The sequence below is a fragment of the Chelonus insularis genome, unplaced genomic scaffold (genome assembly GCF_013357705.1).
Source record: "Chelonus insularis isolate UGA/USDA-ARS -01 unplaced genomic scaffold, ASM1335770v1 contig_42_pilon, whole genome shotgun sequence".
NCBI lineage: Eukaryota > Metazoa > Arthropoda > Insecta > Hymenoptera > Braconidae > Chelonus > Chelonus insularis.
Window position 1 is genome coordinate 1 of NW_023276578.1, and position 3,096 is coordinate 3,096.

At 25.6% G+C, this 3,096-nt stretch overlaps 1 protein-coding gene across 1 annotated transcript; it reads left to right on the forward strand.

Annotated features, from left to right (window-relative positions):
• The first annotated feature begins 2,066 nt into the window (after positions 1–2,066).
• Positions 2,067–2,814, forward strand: LOC118069788 (uncharacterized). The gene is made up of 4 exons (XM_035088114.1): positions 2,067–2,086; positions 2,223–2,374; positions 2,447–2,586; positions 2,734–2,814. The coding sequence occupies exons 1-4, from the start codon at positions 2,067–2,069 to the stop codon at positions 2,812–2,814; spliced, it is 393 nt and encodes a 130-aa protein (XP_034944005.1).
• The last annotated feature ends 282 nt before the right edge of the window (positions 2,815–3,096 follow it).

Here is a 3,096-nt window from a genome sequence, read left to right on the forward strand (position 1 = left end):
TTCTGATTACTTTACTTATTTTTTTTTTAATTTAACTAAAATTTCGATAAGATATAAAAGATAATTAAATTAGTTAATGAATAAATAAAAATGATTTCATTTTTTGATAATTGAATTTATAATTAAAATACGAAAAAAACAAACATTTTTTTCATTGATTTATTGATCGATAATTTACCGATCAATTATTTAAATTTTTTGAATTTATAAATTCTAGCGCCATCTATGTAACTGTTTTGAGTAACGCTAGAATTAAATAAATCGCAATAATAGAGTTGATCAACTGTTTCGAGTAATTTTAGAATATCTAGACACGCGTCGCTACTGCGAGTCTCACTCATTGTTTTGTTGTGATTCTTTGCCGCCTGAGCTTCAGTTTTCTGAGAAAGAGATACAGATCACATTGTTAGTGGCAAAATAAAAATTTTCGTATTATTTAGTCGCTGCTCAAGCGTGGATTTTTCTATCGACAACGTATATTGTTCGTGAAAATACATTATAAAAATATAGTGTAATATTATCTTTGTGTAAAAACCGAGAAGGTGATGGATCATAAATGAGATTGTTATTAAATCAAAATTGTCTGTTCCATTGTCAACATTAAAGTGATATTTGTGTATAAATTGTGTGTTAAGTTTTGTAACAATGGATGAGTTTGTTAAACAACTTTTAAAAAAGTGGAATCTAGAAAATTTAATTGATCATTTCAACAGTAAGTAAAAAAACCTATTTCAACAATAGTATTCTTTATTCAAATTTAAAATATGAAAAATTGATTTATTTATAATAATTAGTGTTCAGAGGAATTAATAGTTTCACTCAAAAAATTTTTTAGGTTAAACTCAATTCTCTATATAATTTATATTCATTCTCAAATTTTGTTACTTTTACAGTCAATATAGTTGATAAGAAGTTTTTACTAATTTAACTGATGCCCTTATTGTTGAACTCATTCCACAAATTGGATTAAGATATAAATTCTTAAAAGAATATAACAATTTTATGTCGAAATATAATAAATCGTGTTTTATTATTAATAACGAAAGTATTCATATAATTGAAAACAATAATAATGTAAATCATGATGATAGTTTAGAAGAGTCAAATCTTTTGCTTGAATCAACTATCAGCGGTCTTAATGAAGTTTTTATTTCAAATCTCAATTCTATTTCTAATGAAAAAACAATCTCTCCAATTCCAAAAAAAAAAACTGCACCAACTTCAAATCTTCCAACATCGAAAATTCCTATTATGCCTCTGTCTTCAACATCATCCAGTAAGATTTCCAGTTCTTCCTTTCAAATGTATTTATTTACTTTTTTCTGTGTCAATGAATATTAGGAAACTCTCAAAATGAAATTAAACCTATATTAAAATGTTTTCGTGGAAGGCTTATTCTAGCAGAATTTAATCTTAAGAACACAATAAACCGACGGTTACTCACTAGTGTAATCATTGAATCAGAATTAGAAAACAGTAAAAAATTCAAGTACGTAGCTATTGATGGAATATTTTAAATTATGTTTTGGGAAGTTGAAAATTAACTTTCTTTATAATTGTTTTCAATTAGGATTACAGCTGAGAGATTTAAAAAGTTGACAAAAGATCTAGTAGAATTATTTCCTGATGAAGAAGAAGACTTATATTATACACCCTGGACAAAAGGCACAAATGGTCCTATTGGTGCTAGAGGACTTCTGTATGATAATATATCAATCTGAGAAGAACTTTATTTGAATTAGAAATCCTTACTTCTGATTCTAATATAGATCAACGTAAATATTTTTTAAATTCGAATAACTTACACTATTCAATATTTTTGTTTTTTAAAAATGATGAAATTAGCTTTTTTTAATTTTATTCATTCAATAATTGTTTACTATTCTAATATCTCTATTGATTATTTTTTTAAATTATAGATGAAATAAGCAATACAAACGATATTTTACCGTTGAGTGATTCATTATTATGGCTTAAAAATCATATAGAACCATTTAGTGAAGTGCTTTTAAAATGGCAAGAAAGTTTTTAAAGAAAGATTGGCTTATCATACAGAACGAATTGATATGTATTTTATACATTCAATGTATTGAAGACACCATCTGCTTATTTATTGGTAAATTTCATAGTTAATTCCTCTGAATAAAAGTATTATAATATATTGATGCATGTATTAAATACAAAGGTTTGCAAATGAAATTTTCTGTTACAGTTTGAATCAGATTTAAACAAATTCATAAAGAGGCAGTTGATAAATTAATTCTAAAATGGCCATCGGTTGCAAAAAAAATTATTAATATTAGTAAGAAACGAAAAGATTATCAAGTATCGCAATACCTCAAGACTAATAATATATTATTGGCGAACGATTCAGGTAACTTCATTTGTCTTAACGACTTAAATATTAACGTTAATTGTAATTTTCATGACTATATTTTCTATAAAGATCTTGGTAATATTGAGATTATTGCCCTTGAATTACTTCCATTACTATTGGGTACAATAAACAAGAAATCTAAAAAATCAGGAAAACATTGGAGACCAAATATAACTGACATTAAGCAATCATTTCTTTTTCATGCAGAGGTAAATAAATTTTTATGAATTTCAACTCCTTCAAAAACGAAGTGTTTCAGAATTTTTTGAATTAAAAAATATTACAATCTCTGTTGTAATTTTTTTAACATTGCAATTCAAGTTTCAGTTTCAATTTTATTGTTTTTTTTTCTACAGACTATTGATGAACTACAACCATATATAGAAAGCAAAATTAGGATTTACAAGCAGCATAAATTGACTCTTCAGCCTTTGTAGTCATCATTGGACTATTAGATAACATCGAAAGTTCGTTTGTAGTAATAAATGATCAGCGATATGTTTTACCTACCCCCTTAAAAGCAATAGACACATGTTTTAAAATCATACACGCATTGAATGCAACTTACTCAGTAGAGTGTGAACACGTTTGGGAATTTCTAGAAAAATACATTTATGAAGTTACAAAAAAAACTTCATCATTTACATGTGTCAATCGTCTTATAAGTGATTTAAATAGATATAAAAATTAAATGTTAAAAGACTATAAATTATAATTTA

Excerpts from the sequence above, each read along its gene's own strand:
- LOC118069788 (XM_035088114.1), top strand. The coding sequence starts at position 2,067 with ATGTATTTTATACATTCAAT. Across the intron at positions 2,087-2,222 it reads ATGTATTTTATACATTCAAT|ATTTAAACAAATTCATAAAG; the intron begins GTATTGAAGACA and ends AGTTTGAATCAG. Across the intron at positions 2,375-2,446 it reads ATTATTGGCGAACGATTCAG|ATCTTGGTAATATTGAGATT; the intron begins GTAACTTCATTT and ends TTTTCTATAAAG.